This window comes from Solea senegalensis, linkage group LG17 (assembly GCF_019176455.1).
Source record: "Solea senegalensis isolate Sse05_10M linkage group LG17, IFAPA_SoseM_1, whole genome shotgun sequence".
Classification (NCBI taxonomy): Eukaryota; Metazoa; Chordata; class Actinopteri; order Pleuronectiformes; family Soleidae; genus Solea; species Solea senegalensis.
In genome coordinates this window covers 380,894-402,308 of record NC_058037.1, presented here as the reverse complement: position 1 = coordinate 402,308, position 21,415 = coordinate 380,894, and the positions used below count along the sequence as shown (strand labels likewise).

Genomic DNA, 21,415 nt, shown 5'->3' with positions numbered 1-21,415 from the left:
TGTGACCGTGAAAACAAGTTAATATATGTAAGTAGACCTCCATAACTAACATATATATGTGACCATGAAAACAAGTTAATATATGTAAGTAGACCTCCATAACTAACATATATATGTGACCATGAAAACAAGTTAATATATGTAAGTAGACCTCCATAACTAACATATATATGTGACCATGAAAACAAGTTAATATATGTAAGTAGACCTAGAACAGAAACAGAACTTCATGAAAAAATTAACCCTAACCCAGCAGAAAAAAGCCTGTGCCGTTGACGGCATATTAAACCAAATAATCAAATATGCAGACAGCCACCTCCACACGGCACTGTTGAAATGATTCAATATGGTGTTGAGTGGGGGACATTGTCCCGACCTCTGGAGCCAGTGACTAATAACAGCCATCTTCAAAAATGGAGATAAATTAGCCCCTAACAACTACAGAGGGATATGTGTCAGCAGCAACCTGGGGAAGATGTTCTGCTCAATGATCAACAGCAGATTACAGCAATACCACGCTGATCACAATATCCTCAGAGTCAAACTGGATTCATACACAACCATGGAACCACACTCTTCACACCTATAGAGAAACATTTAAATCAAAATAAATCTAAAATATCTTGCTGTTTTGTAGACTTTGAAAAAGCATCTGACTCAATCTGGCACGAGGGCGTCCTGCTCCAATTACTACAGAAAAACCTACAACATCATCAAAACAATGTACCTTAACAATAAGTGTGCAGTCAAAATCCAGACAAAAGAACGGACTCTTTCTCCCAGAACTGAGGAGTAAAGCAAGGAAACAGTCTGAAGAGGGACTACAACAGCTCCTAGACCTGAGGAGTAATGCAAGGAAACAGTCTGAAGAGGGACTACAACAGCTCCTAGACCTGAGGAGTAATGTCAGAGGGACTACAACAGTCTGTAATGCAGGGAAACACTACTACAGCAGCTCCTAGACCTGAGTAATGCAAGGGAAACAGTCTGAAGAGGGACTACAGCAGCTCCTAGACCTGAGGAGTAATGCAAGGAAACAGTCTGAAGAGGGACTACAACAGCTCCTAGACAGTGTGAGGAGGTCTGAAGAGGGACTGCAAAGCTCCTAGACCCGGGTGGGGACTACAGCAGCTCCTAGACCCCGGGGACTACAACAGCTCCTAAACCTGAGGAGGGACTACAACAGCTCCTAGACCCGAGAGGGACTACAGCAGCTCCCTGGAGCACAGGAGGGACTGCACAGCTCTGGGCCGAAGAGGGACTGCTACAGCTCCCTAGACCTGAAGGAGGGACTACAACAGCTCCTAGACCCAGAGAGGAGGGACTACAGCAGCTCCTAGACCGAAGAGGGACTGCAACACTCCTAAACCTAGAGGAGGGACTACAGCAGGAGGGACTACACAGCTCCCTAACCAAGAGGGACTACAACAGCTCCTAGACCCGAGAAAGGAGGGACTGCAGCTCCTGGGCCGAGGGGACTACAGCAGCTCTAGACCTGAGGAGGACTATAACAGCTCTTAGACCTGAAAGGTACTACAACAGCTCCTAGACCCGAAGAGGGACTACAACAGCTCTTAGACCTGAAAAGGGACTACAACAGCTCCTAGACCCGAAGAGGGACTACAACAGCTCCCTTTTTCTCAATATGGAAACGGGACAATTTCCTAAGACACACCAAGCGTTGATGGCCTTTTTTACATACTGCCTCACAATTCTTAGTGAAGGTCAGTTTGAAATCAGTGACCGTCCCTAAATACTTATAGCTGTCAACACAGTTGATTTGAGAGACAGACAGACAGACAAAGTTCAGTTGTGTTCAGGTGTCAGGTGTGTTCAGGTGTGTTGTTGGTACCTGAAGACGTGTTGCTGAAATAAATGAGTCGTGGTGGTTCAGAGCTCAGCAGGTTTAAGGTCCCTTCAACGTTTAGAGGTCTGATCTGAGGACAGAAGACAACGTCCTCAGAAATTCTCCACTGTGATTGGCTGCTTCTACACTGTGTTGTGATTAGTTACCTTTCGGAGAGAGATGGTCTGAACCCACTCAGTGGTGTGTATGTCAAACACGTCGACTCCATATTCACTGTAGACTGTCAGGTGGGAGGAGTTAGAACCTGGAGAAACAAGGACAGGTTCCACACCTGTTACACCGCTCAACTGAGACTTCATGTAACGTCTACGCTCACCTGAGACTTCATGTATCGTCTACGCTCACCTGAGACTTTATGCCTATTACACTCACCTAAAAACCACACCTAAACCCCATCTGCACCTGTTCTCCATCCTGTCTAACCTGAGCAGTAAAGACATACCACATGCGAGGGGCGTGGCCGGCCACATCAGTTCCTGGGTGCGTGAACGGCGTCCCTGTCCGTCCACATAAATACCAAGTTGGCTGAAGCAGAGCAACACTTCGCTTGATCCAACCTCAAGAGCATGAAGGGCGTCCAGGGGCTGCTGGGACAGGAAGGCCAGCGACGGGTCGGCAGGGTTTACCAGGCTGATGGGGGACGACTCCCCCTGCAAGGTCAGCAGTGCAAAGCCCGATGGGTACCCGACACACAATCGCTCCTTCACCATACCCAACCACTGCACCAATCCTGGAGCCTGCACCTCCCACAGCTTCTTATAGTGGGGCTTCGCTGGAGTGATCTCATAACACAGGACCTAGAGGAGAGAGGACAGAACCACAACATGACCACAACCAACATAAGAACCATGTACTCGGCATTAGGGTCGGGTTTCTGACCTGCCGTTTGACAGATGCCAGCAGGCAGGCGGGGCCTCCAGGTCGCAGCACCCCAGCAGTCAGAGACTGGCAACCTTTGGTCTCTGTCAGTTTGATGTCAAATGTCGACTCTGTTCCCTCCAACGCCCCCCAGTGGTGAAGGTGAACTTGACGGTTCCGACCACAGAGTAAAGCGATCATTTTCTCCTTCGGGATCAACTCGATCTGATAAACCTTCTTACTGTCAACTGCTCGCACGATCACTGGAGGGAGGGAGGAGGAGAAGTTAGACTCGATGTCAGACTCATTTTCACCTTCTCTGACTCAGTCTCACCGTCTCTGGTGACTTCAACCACAAATAGTCCGTCTTCTGTTCCCAAGGCGATCCGCTCTCGATCTGCAAACAGAGCAGGTCCCACATCACGTCATCATGAGACACCTGCTAACCTAATTTGACTGTTTTAGTCAGTACAGGTACTGTCCCATGTCTCATCACAAACCAGGACAGAAACTTTGACACTGACCAAGAATAGCGGCAGACAGTGTGGTCTTGATGACAGGCAACGATGCGTCATAGGCCTCATGCAGGACATGGACCTGCCGGCTCTTCAGGAGGTTCTTGGTCACAATGTTCTGCAGACTCTCCAGGATCCGCACCCACTTCCTCTTCTCCACCTCGCTCTCCGCCAGGACCAACAGGGACACAGAGGAGAGCTGCGAGATCAGCTGCGAGGAAGTCACCTGACAAAGACAAAGACCACCACAATTAGGACAGAACATAGGTCAGTGGTCAGGCGGAGAGGGGGTCAGGTAGGATGGGGTTCCTTACCCTGAAAATGCAGGGGATGTCCTTTCTGGTGGCATGGATCACATCTGATGCCAGGACAGAGCTGACGGAGAACTCCTCGTCTCTGAGAAGATCAGCACTTTAAAACATACTCATTGAAACCTTAAAGGTCAGGGTTGGAGATCCTGGAAAAACTGTTGGAGACTACATTTGGAATTCAGAGGTCCAGACTTCCCGTTGAAGCCACGCCTCCAGAGCACAGGAACATGTTTTCTCAGACCTGTCCTCAGACCTGTCCTCGTGTTTTCACAGACCTGTCCTCAGACCTGTCCTCATGTTTCCACAGACCTGTCCTCATGTTTTCACACACCTGTCCTCATGTTTTCACACACCTGTCCTCGTGTTTTCTCAGACCTGACCTCGTGTTCTCATAGACCTGTCCTCATGTTTTCACAGACCTATCATTAATGCATTCATTAACTGGTTATAACCATGGTGTGAAGAGGAACTTTAACAATTCACTAATAACTTGAAGACACACCTGGACATGCAGTTGGACCAATTACCTGAGATCCAGGACCAGACTGGCCACCACCCCGGGCTGAGTGGACTTTCCCTCTGGGACATCGTAGAGAAAGAGTTTACAGTCGGACACCACGGCAAACGCCCGCTGCCAGCCCTTCTTCACACCGCTGGGCTTGGGAATCTGACAGGAGGGAGGGGCTGAGTTAATGCTGAGTCAGCAGCTTTGCTGCTGCAGACAAAGTACTCAGTCACTTTTACCCTGACGTAACCCTTGTAGGCGGTGCCAATGCCTCTCTGTACGTCGACACCCTGCGGCCGCTTGGCCTGCTCTGCTGGGATTGGACAGACCAGGGGGGCGTGGTCTTTACAGGAAACGTGGCAGATGAAGGAACACACTGAGGACACACACACAGAGAGTGAGTGTGACACTGACTTCAGCTGATACAGCAGAGACGAGGCGTCGAGTACCTTCACAGGCGAATCCCTGACGCATGAGGCCGACCATCAGTGAGCTGCAGTGTGTGCACTGTGTGGGACTGGAGAACGTCTTAATGCTCAGCTCATGGGCTTTAGGCTGAAACACAAACACACAAGGTCACCTGCTGACCTCTCACCCTCTCACCGCTGACCTTTAACTGCTGACCTCACCCTCTCACCACTGACCTCTCACCCTCTCACCCTCTCACCCCTGACCTCTCACCCTCTCACTGCTGACCTCACCTTCTCACCGCTGACCTCACCCTCTCACCTTTGGTGTGGTTAGAGATGAGCTCTGGTAGATGGGGGCGGGGCTTACTGGGACAGACGCCACTGAAACGACCTGTGGACACAAAGAAGTGTCCAGAGTCACGCAGACGAACACGCCATGACCTTTGACATAGAGAGTGATGCAGCACGACTCACCTCGTGTTCAGAGGCAGCAGAAGATGATGGAGACGTGACCTCTGACCTCTGAGGGGTGGAGTCTATGTCTGTAGTCTGCAGGTAAAACAGGAAAACATGTGAGAGGTCGCAAGTCACAACCTGATAGAAACAGACAGAATTACAGACAGAGACACAGACAGAATCACAGAGACACAGACAAAATCACAGACAGAGACACAGACAGAATCACAGAGACACAGACATAATCACAGACAGAGACACAGACAGAATCACAGACAGAGAAAGAATTACAGAGACACAGACAGAATCACAGACAGAGACAAAATGACTTACTCTGAAGGTTAGATCTGGAGCCAGAGGTGAAGTGTTGAAATACTCAAAAATGGAGTCTTGGAAATCTGGAAGTTTCAGACCTGAGAGAGAGACAGTCAGACAGAAAGAAAGACAGACAGACAGAGGCAGATAAAATGTTAAAACAATGAAAATCAGGAATTTTCTCTGTGGACTTTGGTGTGGGACAGTGAGTGGTTTACAGATGTCCGTCTCACAGTGAGATAAAGACAAACTGATGCAGAAGTGTATAAAAGTGTTTTCAGCAGCAGGGGGCGCTCACACCACTGTGCCATAATAATAATAACCTGATAGCAAACACATTATCCTGTTCATTAGGTTGCTGTTTGATTGACATTCAAATTTAGCTGAGAAAAAAGGAGTCACATGACAGGAAGTGTCACCTTTGTCAGATCGGGAGCGGTTCTCCTCCACCTCCTTCTTCAGACTGTCCATCTGCTCCCCCACCTCCCTGCTCCTCTCCTCTGCCTCCTTCAGCTTACTGCACACAGGTGTTTACATTCATTCATTCATTCATCAACAGTCTGTATGTGAACACGTTAGTCCAGCTCGTCTTAGTCAGACATGTGATTCGTGTGTGTGACCTCTGACCTCTCCAGGTTGATGTGAGCGGCCTTGACCTTATGCAGCTCGTACACACCTGTTCCGTCACATGACCACGCTTTGCTGTGCTCGTACACACCTGTGACGTCACATGACCGCGCTTCGCCATGCTCGTATACACCTGTGCACTCTGGGCTTTTTATGGCCTTTAGGAAGGTTTTACAAATGTGAAACTCCATGAATTAAAAATATAGAATATAAATATCTATACATGACTGTGTCCATGTCTCCAGGTGTCCTGTGGACACGCGTCTCTTTAACTTTTGTGCTCAATGGGAAAATTGATTTTTGGGCCCAATACTATTTTATGTTGCAGTACCACGAGTGGCCACCATGACAACATTGTCTTCAAGGCAGAGGGGGCGGAGCTACATCCAGTTCTTATAATACATCCATGGTGTGTGTGTGTGTGTGTGTGTGTGTGTGACCTCTGACCTCTCCAGGTTGATGTGAGCAGCCTTGACCTTACGCAGCTCCTCCTGAATCAGCTGTTTTGCTCGGATCTCTGCGTCCAGTGCCGACTGCAGCTCGAGTCGCGCCGACATGTCCAGCTTCTGACTGCGCCGCACCTTCCACAGTGGGTCCTAAAGGGAAGAAGAGGCCCCGCCCACATGTTACCATGGTGACTACCATCTGTCCACACACAGTGGGTGAGAGATGGAACAGCCAGCCAATCAGAGCAGCCCAAATGCCCGATCAATCATTACATTACATTACATGTCATTTAGCAGACGCTTTTATCCAAAGCGACTTACAATAAGTGCATTTAAACATTTGGGTACAAATAAGAGCTAGAAGTAAGTAAGAGCTTCAAGTAAACCAATCATCAATCATTAAAACTAGAGAGGAGTAAGCACCCGCCCAGATTTATTAAGATACACCCAGATTTATTAAGACCTTCCAAGGCCCACCCACATGGATGAAGATCCGCCCACAAACGAGCTCATAGCCCTGCAAGCTCGTCACTTGCTGTCACTCATGTAATCACCCTCCTGTCTCCACTAATAGGAGGCCAGGCCTTCCTAGGAGGTGTGGCCACTCCTGATTCAAGCTAACATGACATGTCACACACACACATGTGTTACTTAGACAGAAACACACACAAAATTGTGTGTATGTATGTGTGTGTGTGTAAATGTGCGTGTGTGTGTGTGTGTGTGTGTTACCTGAGCTCTGGTTCCCAGGCTGCAGCTCCTCAGCGTCTCCAGTTCCTCTGTCATCTTCGTGGCCAGAGCCTGAAGATAACCTCGAGCGTCCTTCTCATCACTCACCCTGGACAAAACAAGAACACAAGATCAGGTCCTGGTCCTGGTCCTGTTTCCAGGTCCAGGTCTCACTCACCACTGGATGATCTCGGCGATCTGAGCCTCCCAGTGAGCCACGCTCTCCTTCTTGGACGACAGATCTTGCAGCTCGTCCTCCAGCTGCCGGTTCTGAGCCGTCAGTTTGTCCACAAATGAACACAACTGATGAGACAAGATGGCCAATTATGGGACCAGGACAAAAACCACAAAGAACCAGAACCACAGAATGATGCGGTACCACAGACTCACCTTGTCAGTCTCTGCCGTCATCTTGCGATTTTCTTGTGTCAGCAGGTTTTTCTCTCTCTCATATTTCTCCTTCAGGGCTACGACGGCTTCGTCCATCTCACTCTGTCTGCAGAAGACACACAGGGACCTGGATCAGGTCTCACCTGGTTCTAGACCCACCTGTCCCTCTGCTGATCCTGGTTCTGAACTCACCTGTCCCTCTTGACCTTGTCCAGCTTGTCTTGCAACTGCAGCAGCTCCTTGCTGGCGGCGAGCTGTGCTCCCTCGGACTCGTGCAGGTCTTTGCGCAGATTTTTGATCTCAGAGGAGAGGGCGGAGTCTCTCCGCAGCAGCTCCTCCTCATAGAACAAGACCTTCTTATCGAGCTCCGCCTTCAGACGGGACAGCTCCTGCTGAGACTCTGTTCCCCCAGTGGCCGCTCCGCGTCCCTGCAGAGACCGAGACCAAAATCACAACTTTGATGACATTGATTTGTTATTCAATAGTTAATGCCGGCATGTCTGTGACCTCTGACCTTCAAGCCCTGTAGCTCCACCTCCAGCTGTTTGGAGTACGACTCACTGTGCTCCCGCAGCTTCCTCTCCTTCGACGCCTCCGCCCTGGCATCGTCCAGCTGAGCTTCCAGCTGTGAGACACACACAGACACACGCACACGCGCACACATATTATACCCTATTTCCCCAATTAAAGTAGTTCCCTGGTTTCCTAATGAACATGTCAGTGACATGCTTTGGTCAAAATACCATAAGGATGAAGCACCATAGCAGTTCAATAACCCTGCTAAACACACCCCTTTCAGAACGCTCGGTTTTGTGCATGGTCCCTTTATATGCAAAGGCAAACACACACCCACTTCTTCCAGGGGGTTTCTGTTTCTCTGACAATATCAACATGGCAGCGTGCGCGGAAAACAGCGAGAGTGCCGTCACAGGAAGAGACGTCCAACACAAGGATCGAGCCGAACACTGTCCAACTGTAAATCAGTTAAAAACACTTAGGGACAGCACCGCTGATCGCTGCATAAACTGCTGCTGTATGTGACTGTATCAGACTGAGTCTGTGCTCCGGTCATGGAGGACGTACTGAACAAATATTTTTAATTAGGACGTGTCAGAATGGTCAGTTATGAGCTCTATGTGACCTTTTCTTAAAAATGTGTGTGTTTGTACGCCGGTGAAATATGTTCGCTGACTAAATACGGCGACCGCTGGCCGCAGTCTGATGCGAAGTGGTGCGAACACACAAACACACGTTTGCTGACTTTATCCAGCACATTAGCTTCAAATAAAATGTATCCACTAAACACACAAATCCTCTGAGGCTGGAAGTTTGTGTAAAACACTGTGCTCCACTGTGCAGCCACGAACAGCACACTTGTCCCTCCGCGTTGACATAATACCGCTCTTCCTCCCTCGCCTGCACTCTCGCATTTTATAGGGACAAGGTGGAGCTAAGGTGGAGCTCTCGAGGTAAACTTACTGGTGGGGTGGTAACATTCGCGGTGAAATGTGCATGCTGCTGTCACAAGCGCAGTGAATTCAACATGGAATGTTTTATCGCCTATACTTACACTAAGGGGGACCACAAAAACATGACTGAGTATTCTTTTCCACACTTCGGCGACTGGTCGGGCCTCCAGAGTCCGAAATATAAGTATTAAATTGGTTAAAAAGTTGATTTTGCATAATATGTCCCCTTTAACTAACATTACTAGTACCAATCCCTGAACAATGACGAAGCTGATGCCATCAGGTGACCTTTAGTGTCCAGTAGTGGACAAGTGATCCTCTGTTCAGGCTACTCAGCAAATGAAGATCATAAAGTTACAGACTGAGACATCAACTAAAACGCACTGCATTGTGGGATTATGTCCGTCCTAATCCAATCACCTTTGACCTCTGTTCTCCCTGTGGTCAGACCCAACAATGACGGACAGACAAGACATCACATCACCATATAAACATTCTCCTTCCTTACCTCCTTGCGGTTCTTCTCGGTCTTGCGGATGTCCTGTCTCGTGGCTTCCATCTTCTGCAGGATGGCGTCCATCTCGTCCTCTTTGTCCCGCAGCTGACGGGACAGCCGCTGTTTGGAGGAGCGCAGCTCCGACATCCTCTCTGACAGCTCAGAGAACTCCTGCAGCGCCACCTTCCTCTGAGAGTGCGCCTCCTTCAGCTCCTTCGTCTGAGAGTGCAGACGCTCGAGGGCATCGGACAGCTGCTGCTTGGGGGAGAGTTTCAGGTTAGACCTGAGACCTGATCCTGAGACTGGATCAGGACCAGACACAGCACCGTCCTCGTCTGTGTCCTGGTGTCACTCACCTTATGGACGTCGTCCTTCTCCTGTCTCAGGGTCTTCACATGTCTCTCCATTGCCTTCAGTTTGGAGGCGGAGCTTTCATAGTCCTGTCTAAGGGTGACCGCCTCCTCCAGCTGGTGCTCCAGCCTATCAGAGTCTGTGACAGCAGAGGAGGAGGAGGGGCTTAAAATAAGAAGTCAGTGTGTCACAATAGAAAATCTTACCTTGACCCTTGTCACTGTAAACACAGGTGTCCCGCAAGGATCCATTTTAGGCCCTTTACTATTTTCTGTTTGGATAAATGACTTGGGCCATGGGTTAGCTCCAGCTAAGTTAGGACACAGCACTACAGCACTCACAGCATGAGTGAGACAGACAGAGTCTGGCCCTTTGTCTCCATCAAAGGCTTTGAACTTATTGAAAAAAGTGAAACCAAAGGCGAGTTTCTTGTATGGTTCAGGGATGTGATTCACACGCAGCTTCATCTGTATTTCCTGTCAAAGTCTCGTGAGACAAAACCAGACGACAACTCACCTGCCAACTTCTTCTTGAGACGTTCAATCTCCTCGTTGAGCTTCTTGATTTCTTTGTCTCGACTCAAAGTTCCTCCTCGAGCCTGCACAACCTGAGTCCACTCTAAAAGGTCAGAGGTCAGAGGTCTGTCAGTTTAGAAGCTGTGATCTGTCAGTCTCAGTCATCAGTGTTTGAGACTCTGATATCAAGGTTTCGATGTCAGAGGTCAGCCTCACCTTGCAGCCTGCGGCTCAGCTCCTGTTTCTCCTCCTCAAGGAGGCGGATCCTCTTTTCAAACACTTCCACCTCCTGGTTACCGCTGGCCCCACCCCTGTCTCCCTGTGTCTGGCTGGTGAAGCGGCGGTCAGAGAAGGAGCTGTCGGTGGTGAAGGTGAAGCCAACGAAGGGGAGATGCTGACCGGTGAATCCAGTGTGAGAGGGCGGCGGACCAATGTCCTGCAGGAGACATAGTCGTTAAGGAAACGTCATGAGGTCACTGACCTGTGGGAGGGTTGAAAGGTCACACCGGGACCATCGTCCTCACCTGGTTCTTGAGAACATCGTCATCCACATCAAAGTTGGAAGTGTCAGTGGGGGAGGACACGTCTGGGATATAGGGGGCCTCAGTGGACCGGATGTTGTCCCAGTCGATCCCGCAGAAGAAGGGATGGCTTTTGAAATCAGAGATCCCATTTAGACCCAGCCGACGTTCTCGTGAGCAGATCAGGCGCTGGATCAGGTCTTTAGCATCATCCGATACGTCAGTCACATGGGAGGGAAACTGGAAACGTTCCTGAAGACAAACAAAGAATGAAGGAAGATGATGAGTCAGAGACAGATGAGGAGTAGGAACGCAGTTCAGATTTAGAAAACGGGAAGTAGGACAAGTGTCTGGGGAGAAACCGATGACCTGGAACCAGCAGCAGAAGATGTAGAGCAGCACACATTGGTCACATGATCACACTTGGTGCCATCTGTTCAGACTACTTTAGCAGGCCCTGCTGACTCTGACCTCATGGTTCATGATCTTGCCGTAGGTTTCCACCAGCGACTCTGCGTAGAACGGCGTTTCTCCATACAGCATCTCATACATGCAGACTCCCAGAGACCACCAGTCACACTCTGGTCCATAACGACCCATCCCGTCCTCCATGGCCTGGAGAATCTCTGGGGAGATGTAGTCTGGTGTGCCCACGGCCACTGAGGACTGGACCTGCAGAGTCCACCACATCAAACCATTGATATTAATAATTATCACGATCAACATGAGTTGATTAAGGACTTCAGTAACCATGTTACCGTGCCGTCCTCCATCATGCGGAGACAGGATCCAAAGTCGGCCAGGCGGATGTGACCGTTGACGTCCAGCAGGACGTTGTCAGGCTTAATATCTCTGTGGAAATACAAGAGAAACCCAGTCACAGCAGAAGGCCACCATGAGGCCACCTGAGCTCATGGCACTAGTATCATTGATCCATCAGTTGATCAGCTCGTGATCAATAAAGAAAACATGTTTGCAGCTGCGATTCTGTGCAGGGAGGAGGTGAAGCAGGAAGTAACTGCATCTCCCAGAGAAAGAGATACAATTACACTTCCTGGACAGTCTCGTAAAAGGGACAGGTAAGATTTTTTTAGGGGGCGCTTGTATGAGGTATTGACTGTTCGGGCTGTGGTTGAAACCTGAACGACCCTTTAAGTCTTGGTGTCAAAGATTACCGTGAAAGCAGAGTGGGTGGAGTTTACCTGTGGATGTAGTTTTGCTGGTGGATGGAGTGGATGGCGAGAACCATCTCAGCCAGGTAGAACTTTGACATGTCCTCAGGAAGACGATCCTCGAACTTACTGAGCAGAGTCAGCAGGTCCCCACCAACGTAGTAATCCATGACCAGGTACTGTAGTATAACACACAATCAATGAGCAACAGTCACTCGTAAAATAAGAGTACTAGTAATACTAACCAGGTAGTTGTCGTCCTGGAAAGCGTAGTGAAGAGTTGTGATCCACTGACTGTCTCCTTTGACCAGGACGTCACGCTCTTCACGGAAACACGCAGTCTGTGCAGTGGACATGTTCACATGATAAATACAAATATAACATGTTAAATACAAATATAACATGTTAACACAGTTAAATATAACATGTTAAAAAAGTTAAATATAACATGTTAACACAGTTAAACATATTAACAGAGAGCTACATCACCTCAGCTCTCTTTAACATCTCCCACTTGTTGAGAATCTTCATGGCATAAACTCGTTCTGTGTGTTTCATCTTCACCACGGCAACCTGGGGGGGCAGAGAACGGAGGACGGGTCGGTCATTTTGTTGCTCTCCGGTTTGTCTCTTTATTGTTGTCTTGCGTCTCTCTGTGGTTGTTTTGTCTCTTTATTGTTGTCTTGCGTCTCTCTCTGTGATGGTTTTGTCTCTTTATTGTTGTCTTGCGTCTCTCTCTGTGGTTGTTTTGTCTCTTTGTTGTTGTCTTGTGTGACTCTGTGGTTGTTTTGTCTCTTTGTTGTTGTCTTGTGTCTCTGTGGTTGTTTTGTCTCTTTGTTGTTGTCTCTGTGTGTCTCTGTGGTTGTTTTGTCTCTTTGTTGTTGACTTTGTGTGTAGTTATTTTGTGCCTGTGTGTAGTTGTGTTGTGCCTTGTATGTAGTTGTGTTGTGTCTTGTGTGTAGTTGTGTTGTCTCTTGTGTGTAGTTGTGTTGTGTGTTTAGTGTGTGTTGTGTTGTGTGTAGTTGTGTTGTGTGTCCTGTGTGTGTTGTGTTGTGTCTTGTGTGTAGTTGTGTTGTGTGTTGTGTGTGTTTAGTTGTGTTGTGTGTTTAGTTGTGTTGTGTCTTGTGTGTAGTTGTGTTGTGTCTTGTGTGTAGTTGTGTTGTGTCTTGTGTGTAGTTGTGTTGTGTCTTGTGTGTAGTTGTGTTGTGTGTCCTGTGTGTGTCGTTGAACTGTTAAATGTGTGTGTTGTTCTTTGTCCTCCAGTTAAAACATGTTACCACACTCTTCCTGGTATGTGAGGGTTCTCGCTCCTGATTGGCTGACAATGTCCTCACAAGTCCAACAACACAAACCACAGTGTGTGTGTGTGTGTGTGTTCGTTCATATCCTCAGGCAGAGAACAGGTGTGGCCCCTGACACACCTTTCCTCTGGTATGTGGACAATGTGAACACACACACAACTTTGTGCTTCAATGTTTTATCAGTTGTGGCTCAGTTGTCTCCATGGTAACCACCCAGAACATCTGTCGTCACATAATTTCCAAGTTTTGATGAGATTCTTAAAATCTCAGAATTTACATTAAATACAAGGATGACAAAAGGAGGTCAGAGCATGACTGACCCGATGAAGATGATGAAGAGGACACGTCTCCATGTGAGGAAGTGAAGGGACTCTGCTGTGATTGTTTTCATCAACATTATCATTTAATAATAGAATATAGAAATCACTTCAAACTGTTGGCAGAGACTTCCTGTTTGTCATTTCCTGTCGGTAGTTGTGTAGCTTTATGGGTCACGTGACTATTCATGTGTGCAGTCAGTGAAAGCTATGGATGAGAAGCATCATTTAAACCTTTGTGTCTTCTCTGTCTAATGATGATAATATCATGCTAGTGACACAGTTACAGTTATCACACACACACTGAACTACAACTCTCCACTTACACAGGACACAGGAAGTACCGCACATAAACAGGAAGTCACTTAGTTACTTATATAATGGTCACAATAACATTGTCGAGCGCTTTTATTTTACGAATAATAATCATGATGTGAAAAATCCAGATCAGCTCAACATGAAGGAGAATGACTGTCTTTATTCTGTCAGGTTAGAACTAGGTAAATAGGTAACTAACTCACTAACTACGTGATTAACAAACCAGTCGGGACACACACACACACATTTGTCTGTGTGTTCTGGTGAGGACCGTGACTCAGACTGGTCACATGGTCAAATTGACTGACCCAGTTTTGTCAGCTAACTTCCTGTCAGGACCAAGAACATGGAGTCATGTGACCTGCTGCATCTGAGGCGTCCTCAAGGGACGTGTGTGTGTGGTGGAGGGGTCAGAGGTCAATAGGAAGTCTTACCTCTCCAAAAGCTCCTCGTCCAATCACCTTCAACATCTCAAAGTCGTCCCGGTGCAGACGCATGTCCCTCACTGTGGTGGTGAACGGTTTAACTAAGGACACACACACACACACCGATCATGTGACGTAGATAAAGACGCGATCATACGACGTAGATAAAGACGCGATCACGTGACTTAGATACAGACGTGATCACGTGATACAGATAAAGACGCGATCACAGGGCTTAGATAAAGACACGATCACGTGACGTGGATAAAGACGCGATCATGTGACTTAGATGATCATGTCGACATTTATGATCATGTGATAGATAAAGACGCGATCATGTGACTTAATGACTTGTTCATGTGACGTAGATAAAGACATGATCATGTGACGCAGATAAAGACGCGATCATGTGGCGTAGATAAAGACGTGATCATGTGACGTAGCCTTTTAACTGGCATAAACCTTTGTTTCTTTGCTGCGGCCATGTTTTAAACGAGACTCTGTGTTTCAGGCTAACTCTCAGCAGCAGGAGGCGCTGTGCGTCACTGCCGGCACAACTAAAGAAGTACCGGAACTGTCCCTTTTAGAGTTGTCACAATACCAAAATGAGTAACCACAATACTATACCAAACGAAATATCACGGTTCCGTGTATTATCGCAATACTGCGGCCTGTTTGATTATTAATATTTTTATGAACTGCAATGTATTTGTACAAGTTATAAATACTTATTAATTACTTATGCTGTTTGGTGCAAGATAAACATATATGTATATATATATATATATAAAATCATTCAGTTTCCTTTGCACATTAATTTATGTTTCACTAACATAAATAATCAACTTAGGATAACAAATCCACAGTCTTCCAAAAAAAATCTATTTGACAATAATGCTTCTTTTCCAACATAATAAACCATAGAGAACAAAATACAATAAACAGGAACTGATTCCCTGTGAAAACTATATTTTTATGCCTTTTCTATGTGTTTATACTTTGACATCCTTTAACTCTTCATTCCTCAGCCTGTACATGGAGCATATAGCCCAATATTAGCCAATACTAACCTGATATTCGACATATAAATCTGGGTGACGACACTGCAGGTGTTTTATGAGGTTGGATGTGTTCCCTCCTTTGGCTCCTATAGCTTGGTGGCAGCGCCTGCACAGTGGACGGCCATCGTCTATTGCTTTACCGTCTGTGCCTCGTTTAAAGCCAGTTCCAAATGTGACTTTTGGAGTTTGGTTTTTTTGAGTAAAGTAAGTGGTGCCACTGACGACGCCGCCGCGGCAGACTCGCCGCTCCTGCCATGGTGAGTGTGTTGTCTCGTGTTTGTGACTGTAAGCCATGTGCGAGTCTGTGCGAGACAGAACTTTAGCTTGATGTTTGTTTTGAAACGAATTTCTATCGAAGCGGAGCTGTGTTCATGGAGTTTGTTCTTGCCGGCAGAAACACACGAATAGCCAATCAGCTAACAGACAGGCGGACCCAGTGTACGGAAACAGCCTATAATATCTCCGAACGTCACAGCCAATCATTCAGCAGCTGTGTCGATCGGTTGCAGTAGTTGCATGTGCATGTATGTGGGTTTGTTTACAAGGGAGTAGCATGCAGTGAAAAGCCGGGAGGAGAGTAGAGGCGGCCGCAATGTAGCAAAATCTGGCACCGGTAGTATAGTAATCTACAGTAGTACCGTCGTGTAGAATTTCTATTATAGTAGGAACTTTTAAGATTTGGCACCGTGGGGTACCGCGGGTACTGTGCGACTCTAGTCCCTTTAATGAAGTGATGAGATGGATGAACAGACAGCAGAGAAAAGTGGCATTAGGACCCTGAGGACTGTTGGTCATGAGATCATCTTTTATTTATCTGCACTGAGCTTTAATCTGAGTCTCTCTCACACACACACACACACACACACACACACACACAATGAAAGTCTGTTTCTTTTTTCCACAATAAAAAACAACCATTCATTTTTCAGAATAAAAGGTTCTGTATCTGTTTGTCCACACTATAACGCGACCCCTCATTTTTCAAAATAAAAGACCCCGTTTCTGTTTGTCCACACTATATTGCAACCCCTCATTTTTCAAAATAAAAGAGTCCGTTTGTTTGTCCGCACTATAAGACAACCCCTCATTTTTCAAAATAAAAGACTCCGTTTCCGTTTGTCCACACTATAACACAACCCCTCATTTTCAAAATGAAAGACCCGTTCTGTTTGTCCACACTATAAGCAACCCCTCATTTTTCAAAATAAAAGACTCCGTTTCTGTTTGTCCACACTATACGCGACCCCTCATTTTTCAAAATAAAAGACCCCGTTTCTGTTTGTCCACACTATAACGCAACCCCTCATTTTTCAAAATAAAAGACTCCGTTTGTTTGTCCGCACTATAACATGATCTAGACTAATTTAACGAGGCCAGTTGGGAACAGAGTGATCCAGAACAAAGTAGGCCAGTGGGTGCTACTGCAGCCTGTGATGCTCTGCACAGACAAGTTAGACGCCTCTAGAACTTTCAACATCCTGGAATCTTTCCAGGTCCTTTGTAGGCCTTCAACAACCTTCAATATATCCTGGAAAACCTTAAATACACATTAAAGTGTCTACAATGCACAGACAGGTAAATACTTCTGTTCACACATTATAACTGTTAGAAAACTGTGTTTGTGAATATGTTAATAAAAATAACAACAGTGTAGTAAACAGTGTTCATGACTCAGTTAAGTCATAGATATATAAATGTTATGTTGGTGGAGTGGCTCAGTGGTTAAGACTGGTACCTTGTGTTCGAAAGACATTGTGGTCGCAATGATCGCAAGTTCGACTCCACCCCTGGCTGGTTGTACTCAATTCCATTGTAAGTCAATTTGAATAGAGGTGTCTGATAAATGACATGTAAAGTAATGCCGTCCAAAATTTGTGGGGGGTGGAGTGGCTCAGTGGTTAAGACCGGTACCCTGTGTGCAAAAGACATCATGGTCTCAAGTTCGACTCCACCCCCAGTACTCAATTCCATTGTAAGTCGCTTTGGATAAAAGTGTCTGCTAAATGACATGTAATGTAATAAAAAGCATCAGTTACTTAATGTGATGTAAAAACTCTGACATTTGATTTAAAATTCATCGTAAAGATGCAGGAAATGAAGAGGCTGCAGGACCACTGAAAAACACAGAGGGAGACAGAGAGTCTTTGTGGGCAGTATGTCATTACACTGCTTTGATACGAGAGAGTTCATGTTTAATATTGTGTACAGAGACTTTGTTGTTGTGATTGTTGCTCAGAAGTACATTTGTCTTCTCCTGATGAGCAAAGACGACGTGGACGCAGGACAAACTCAGAGCACCAATTCTACTGAATAATCGGAACATGTTAATTTGTGGAGAACAGATTCACTATGAGGTCACATTCACTAAAAACAGGTGAAAAAAGAGCTAAAGAAAGAGGAATCTGTCTGAATGATGGTGAAGTTCATACGTCATAACAGTCATTATCTTTGGTCCCCACTAAACATCATGTCCTCACAACCTCACTACATCATGTCCTCATAATGTAAACAGATGAGGGAGAAGGTTTTCTAAGGACTCGCAGATGTGAACCCGATCCTTGACCCGGTCCTGTACCGGGACCTATACTTACCCCACTGCAGGAAGTCGGTGACGTGCTTCTCCCTCTTGAGGGGGCCGCTGGTACTGCACTCGGTGTAAAGGCAGAGCAGCAGGTCGAGCAGCGCCTCTACGCTCAAACATCCCGCCGCCTTCTGCTCCAGCAGCAGCTCCTCCAGCCGCTTCAGGCGGACCTGAGCCGACATCCTGACCCGGGACCTCCGCCCGACACCAACCCCACCCCCCTCCCCGCACACACACACACACACACGCACACACGCCCCCGCCGCACGGTCCGAGTGTCAGTCGCTTCCTGCCGAGCTCCGCCTGCTAGCAGCAGCTTAGCTCGTTAGCTCCAGGAAAACATTCCCGACATTTTGAGAGGCTGGTGTCGGACTATCGCTGTGTCTCCGCCGGCAACCGTGGCTGCGTCGCTCCGGGTTTGAGTCGTTCAGGCTGCCGTGCCCGCTCCTCGTCGACTTTTTTTTATCCCGGCAAATCTGGACTTTACTCCCGGAGCTCACGACCGTCGACTCTCAGGTCGGCCGCCGCTGCTCCATGCCCGCGGCTCGGCGTCTCAGCTCGTTGACATGTCCCGGAGCTCCGGGACGAAGTCTGCCTCAATCAAAATGTCCGACCGCAGCGCGAGGGCGCGGCCCGGAGGATTAGAGGCGGTTTAGTGGCGGTGTGCGGTGGGCTGCTGCCGGTGTGGCTGCTCGCTGCGAATATGGCTGAATCCAGGTCGGATCATCCTGAGTGAGCTGGAGACACTGAGCCACACTTCCGGTCCGCGAGACTTTCACAATAAAAGCAGCATCGTAATTCAGAGGGCAGTGAATAAGTGTGTGGTTCTGTGTGTTGTAAGTGTGAAGGAGCAAATACCACCTCCGGAAGTGAGTTTGAGCTGCTCTGTGCTAACGTGATTACCTGTCTGTCTCTCCGTGAGGAATAGGAAGGCCCCGCCTTCCCAGACCGGAAACCCTCCAAGTATGTGACGTCATATCGTGATTGGCGTCTGTTAAAATAACGAAACATAAATATGAATAAAATGACAACCATTAATGAACAAAGCCAAGAAAATAAAACATTAAAACAAATCAATATAAAATAAAATTAATCAGTGAAAACCATAAACTCACTCATTCATTTACTTACTCATTCACTCATCTTCCTCCACATGAGGGTCCTGGGATAAACTATTCATATACACATATATGTATATATGTGTGTGTATATATACACACACATATATACAGGGTTAGGGTTATACTAGGGTTATAGGGGTTATATATTCATATGTACATATATATATGGATATATGTATTATTATATATTATATATGTGATGTAAAACAGTCCAATTTAAATAATAAAATACTAAATAAATAAATAAATAAACATGAATTGAATTCTCATCTTCACCAGAAACTGCTCCACCTCCGACCTCAAGGTAACCCCACTTCATGTCTCTGATCATTTCTTCATTTCCTACTCTCTCCCACTCTCCCAATCGGATGATCTCATCTCATCAGATATTGCACTTGTCCGTCGCAACATTCGCTCTCTCTCTCCCTCCTCTCTCTCCTCAACTGTTCTATCTGCACTTCCTTCAGCTGACTCCTTCTCCCTCATGCATCCCAACTCTGCCACAGACACCTTCCTCTCTACTCTGTCCTCCTCTCTTGACTCTCTCTGTCCTCTTACTTCCCGGCGGGTTCGTAAGTCCTCCCCAGCCCCGTGGTTGTCGGACTCAGTGCGTGCTGAGAGAGCCACGATACGGGCAGCAGAAAGAAAATGGAGGAAATCAAAACACCCTGATGACCTGCTTTCCTATCACTCTCTTCTCTCCACCTTCACTGCCTCTATCTCTGCAGCCAAACAATCTTTCTATCAGACTAAAATTCAATCCTCTTTCTCTAACCCCAAAAAACTTTTCTCTATCTTCTCTAACCTCCTTGATCCCCCCACCCCCCCTCCTCCTTCCTCCCTTCTACCAATTCACTTTGTCAACTACTTCACAAAAAAGGTAGATGACATTCGCTCTTCTTTCTCAACCCCACCTCCTGTTCTCACCACTCCACCAACCACACATTCAGCTCCTTCTCTATCCTCTTTCTCCCCTCTATCTCAGGATCAAGTTCTTTCCCTAATAACCTCTGCCCGCCCCACCTCCTGCCCCCTTGACCCTATCCCCTCTCACCTTCTTCAGTCAATTGCTTCTGATCTTCTTCCTTTCCTCACCCACCTCATTAACACATCGCTATCATCTGGTTGCTTTCCGGACTCTCTTAAAGAGGCCAGAGTGACCCCCCTCCTTAAAAAACCCACCCTTGCCCCGTCTGAAGTAAATAACTACAGACCTGTCTCTCTTCTTCCTTTTCTCTCCAAAACTCTGGAGCGCGCTATCTTTAATCAACTCTCCTCCTACCTTCACCGGAACAACCTTCTTGATCCTCTTCAGTCTGGTTTTAAAGCAGGTCACTCGACCGAAACTGCACTTCTTGCTGTCACTGAGCAACTCCACACTGCCAGGGCTGCCTCTCTCTCCTCTGTGCTCATCCTCCTGGACCTTTCTGCAGCGTTTGACACAGTTAACCACCAGATCCTTACTTCCTCCCTTCAAGAACTAGGTGTCTCAGGCTCTGCACTTACCCTTCTCTCGTCCTATCTTCAAAACCGAACATACAGAGTAACCTGGAGAGGATCCGTGTCGGAACCCTGTCCTCTAGCTACTGGGGTCCCTCAGGGTTCTGTCTTGGGCCCTCTCCTCTTCTCTCTATACACCAACTCTCTTGGTTCGGTTATTCGCTCTCATGGTTTTTCCTATCACAGCTACGCCGATGACACCCAACTCATTCTCTCTTTTCCCAGCTCCGACACACAGGTAGCAGAACGGATCACCGCTTGTCTGACTGACATCTCTCAGTGGATGTCTGACCATCACCTGAAACTCAATCTCGACAAGACTGAATTTCTTTTTCTCCCAGGAAAGGGCTCTCCCACCACAGATCTAACCATCACCCTCGACAACTCTGTGGTAACTCCTTCTCACACCGCAAGGAACCTGGGTGTGACACTTGACGACCATCTCTCCCTCACTGCCAACATTGCTGCAACAGCTAGATCTTGCAGATACATGTTGCACAACATCCGAAGGATTCGGCCTCTCCTAACCCAGAAGGCGGCACAGGTTCTGGTCCAGGCTCTTGTCATCTCACGCTTGGATTACTGCAACTCCCTCCTGGCTGGTCTTCCTGCATGCGCTATACGACCTCTGCAACTCATCCAGAATGCGGCAGCTCGACTGGTCTTCAATTTACCAAAATTCTCCCACACTACACGCTCCTCCGCTCCCTTCACTGGCTTCCTGTAGCTGCTCGCATCCGCTTCAAGACTCTAGTGCTTGCGTTCCATGCTACAAACGAACCCGGTCCAGCCTACATCCAGGACATGATCAAAACCTACACCCCAGCCCGCCCACTCC

At 47.3% G+C, this 21,415-nt stretch overlaps 1 protein-coding gene across 5 annotated transcripts in view; it reads right to left on the bottom strand.

Moving 5' to 3' along the window:
- The window catches only part of cdc42bpb (CDC42 binding protein kinase beta (DMPK-like)), a 24,955-nt gene extending 5,951 nt beyond the window's left edge, over positions 1–19,004 (bottom strand). Inside the window, exons 1-32 of one of the 5 annotated variants that reach the window (XM_044049514.1) lie at positions 18,860–19,004; positions 14,324–14,415; positions 12,443–12,526; positions 12,199–12,294; positions 11,984–12,132; positions 11,540–11,633; positions 11,253–11,453; positions 10,785–11,033; positions 10,477–10,696; positions 10,262–10,363; positions 9,751–9,884; positions 9,407–9,652; positions 7,944–8,054; positions 7,622–7,857; positions 7,430–7,535; positions 7,218–7,342; positions 7,043–7,148; positions 6,312–6,460; positions 5,657–5,754; positions 5,256–5,335; positions 4,941–5,015; positions 4,786–4,857; positions 4,506–4,611; positions 4,296–4,432; positions 4,079–4,218; positions 3,555–3,636; positions 3,250–3,466; positions 3,060–3,122; positions 2,747–2,988; positions 2,310–2,664; positions 2,014–2,111; positions 1,853–1,937 (exon numbers count right to left, since the gene is read on the bottom strand). In XM_044049514.1, coding sequence (XP_043905449.1) covers positions 1,853–1,937; positions 2,014–2,111; positions 2,310–2,664; positions 2,747–2,988; positions 3,060–3,122; positions 3,250–3,466; positions 3,555–3,636; positions 4,079–4,218; positions 4,296–4,432; positions 4,506–4,611; positions 4,786–4,857; positions 4,941–5,015; positions 5,256–5,335; positions 5,657–5,754; positions 6,312–6,460; positions 7,043–7,148; positions 7,218–7,342; positions 7,430–7,535; positions 7,622–7,857; positions 7,944–8,054; positions 9,407–9,652; positions 9,751–9,884; positions 10,262–10,363; positions 10,477–10,696; positions 10,785–11,033; positions 11,253–11,453; positions 11,540–11,633; positions 11,984–12,132; positions 12,199–12,294; positions 12,443–12,526; positions 14,324–14,386 — 4,321 coding nt within the window. In that variant the 5' untranslated portion in view covers positions 14,387–14,415; positions 18,860–19,004. Of the gene's footprint in view, positions 1–1,852; positions 1,938–2,013; positions 2,112–2,309; positions 2,665–2,746; positions 2,989–3,059; positions 3,123–3,249; positions 3,467–3,554; positions 3,637–4,078; positions 4,219–4,295; positions 4,433–4,505; positions 4,612–4,785; positions 4,858–4,940; positions 5,016–5,255; positions 5,336–5,656; positions 5,755–6,311; positions 6,461–7,042; positions 7,149–7,217; positions 7,343–7,429; positions 7,536–7,621; positions 7,858–7,943; positions 8,055–9,406; positions 9,653–9,750; positions 9,885–10,261; positions 10,364–10,476; positions 10,697–10,784; positions 11,034–11,252; positions 11,454–11,539; positions 11,634–11,983; positions 12,133–12,198; positions 12,295–12,442; positions 12,527–14,323; positions 14,416–17,966; positions 18,832–18,859 lie in introns of those variants that run through there. The other 4 variants (XM_044049512.1, XM_044049513.1, XM_044049516.1 and 1 more) reach the window with 4 other exon arrangements.
- Between the last annotated feature and the right edge of the window lie 2,411 nt (positions 19,005–21,415).